General features: G+C 40.6%; 1 protein-coding gene across 1 annotated transcript; it reads right to left on the bottom strand.

The window, feature by feature from the left end:
• LOC141637725 (uncharacterized) lies at positions 1-687 on the bottom strand. Its single transcript, XM_074447168.1, has one exon. The coding sequence runs from the start codon at positions 685-687 to the stop codon at positions 1-3; it is 687 nt and encodes a 228-aa protein (XP_074303269.1).
• Positions 688-1,508: the final 821 nt, after the last annotated feature.

The following is a 1,508-nucleotide window of genomic DNA, read 5'->3' as shown; positions in this document are numbered from 1 at the left end:
TCAACCCAAGGGATCAGAAGGGGCTACCGCAGGTGCTGCTAGGGCAGTAGCGGCTTCATCGCGACCAGTTTTGCGATGCAATTCAAGCTCGAGCATGCTACGAGCGGTTTCAAAATTCGGAGAAGTTTGATTAATATAAGATGCGACGGTATCATACTCACCTGATAGACCACGAACCAGTTGAATGACGAGCCGTCGTTCGGATACTGGAGCATCAACATCCTTAAGCATCCCAGCAAGTTCCCGGAGCCTTTGACAATATGCCTCCAACGATGGCATATGCTCGAGTTTAAGACCATTAAACTCAGACTCAAGAGCAGCGGCACGAGCCCCCTTGTTATTGTTGAAGATGTTTTTTACCCGGAGCCATGCTGCACGAGCGGTGGATTCATCCTCAAGAATGCGAGGGAGAAGATCGTCGCTGACCGTACCATATATCCATTGAAGGACATGCACATCCACTTTACACCAATCAGCGTAAGACGAGTGGGTCTCTGCTGGGGCAGCCGCGCCATCAATATGTGAGAGCACATCGTAACCGCGGGCGTGAAGTTTAAATAGGCGAACCCAAGACGCATATGCAACTTTCGTGCCATCGAGGACACGAACCTTATTTTGGATATTTGTGACGGTAAAAACGGGATGCAATTGAGATTTAGGAGGAGGGGTAATGGTGTCGTTCGTCATGGTAACAACACGAAAGAAAAACAGAGAGGCAAGAATTCGAAAATTTTTGCAAAAACAGGGATGAAGGACCTTTAGGCGGCTGATACCATGTCATACGATGTAATCCCCTGAGGGTTTCTTTGTATTAGCTTTCAATATATATAAAGATGTACAAGATATTCTAGTAAGATACATTCCTAATATTAAGGGAAGAATCCTAGCTAAATATAGTTACAAAGGATTATGCTAATATTTACATAACAAATATATTAGGATAATATATTTGACTAACATAAGGATATATCTTCGCATAATAATCTCGTACATGAACCGACAAACGTAGTATCCACATTATATGCTATCCGGCTGGCGAGGGACCTATTATTACATAAAAACAAACAGACGAGAGAAGGCTCACATCAGAATCTTGAACTTTAGGTATTGTATTAGTATTAAACACAGATTTTTGCACTTAAGGTATTGTATTTGAGCACGTACCCCTGTTATCGTAATAAAAGTAGGGCCATCATCAGAATCTTTCGTGGGTTGATCCTGCTCGTTAGCTCTTTTCTTCTCAAAGGCCCCCTTTTTTTTTTAAAAAAAAAAAAAAGAGGCAGAAACTCATTTTTTTAGGGGCAAAAATGAGCTTTTTGCTATAAATAAAAATTGAAAATGTTATTATAAATAAATCAGTATTATAAACTTACTTAATAATCAAGTGCTTAAAAGTCTCGCTTGGTGGATTATGTATAGAGTCCAACCAAAAAACTTTCTTCTTCGTCGGCATGATGGTCAAAGCACCCAATGAGTCCTACATCAAGAGACATCATCATTATTAACAA

The sequence above is a fragment of the Silene latifolia genome, unplaced genomic scaffold, assembly GCF_048544455.1.
Source record: "Silene latifolia isolate original U9 population unplaced genomic scaffold, ASM4854445v1 scaffold_141, whole genome shotgun sequence".
Taxonomy (NCBI): domain Eukaryota; kingdom Viridiplantae; phylum Streptophyta; class Magnoliopsida; order Caryophyllales; family Caryophyllaceae; genus Silene; species Silene latifolia.
The sequence above is the reverse complement of the archived record's forward strand: the minus strand, read 5'-3'. Positions and strand labels throughout refer to the sequence as shown.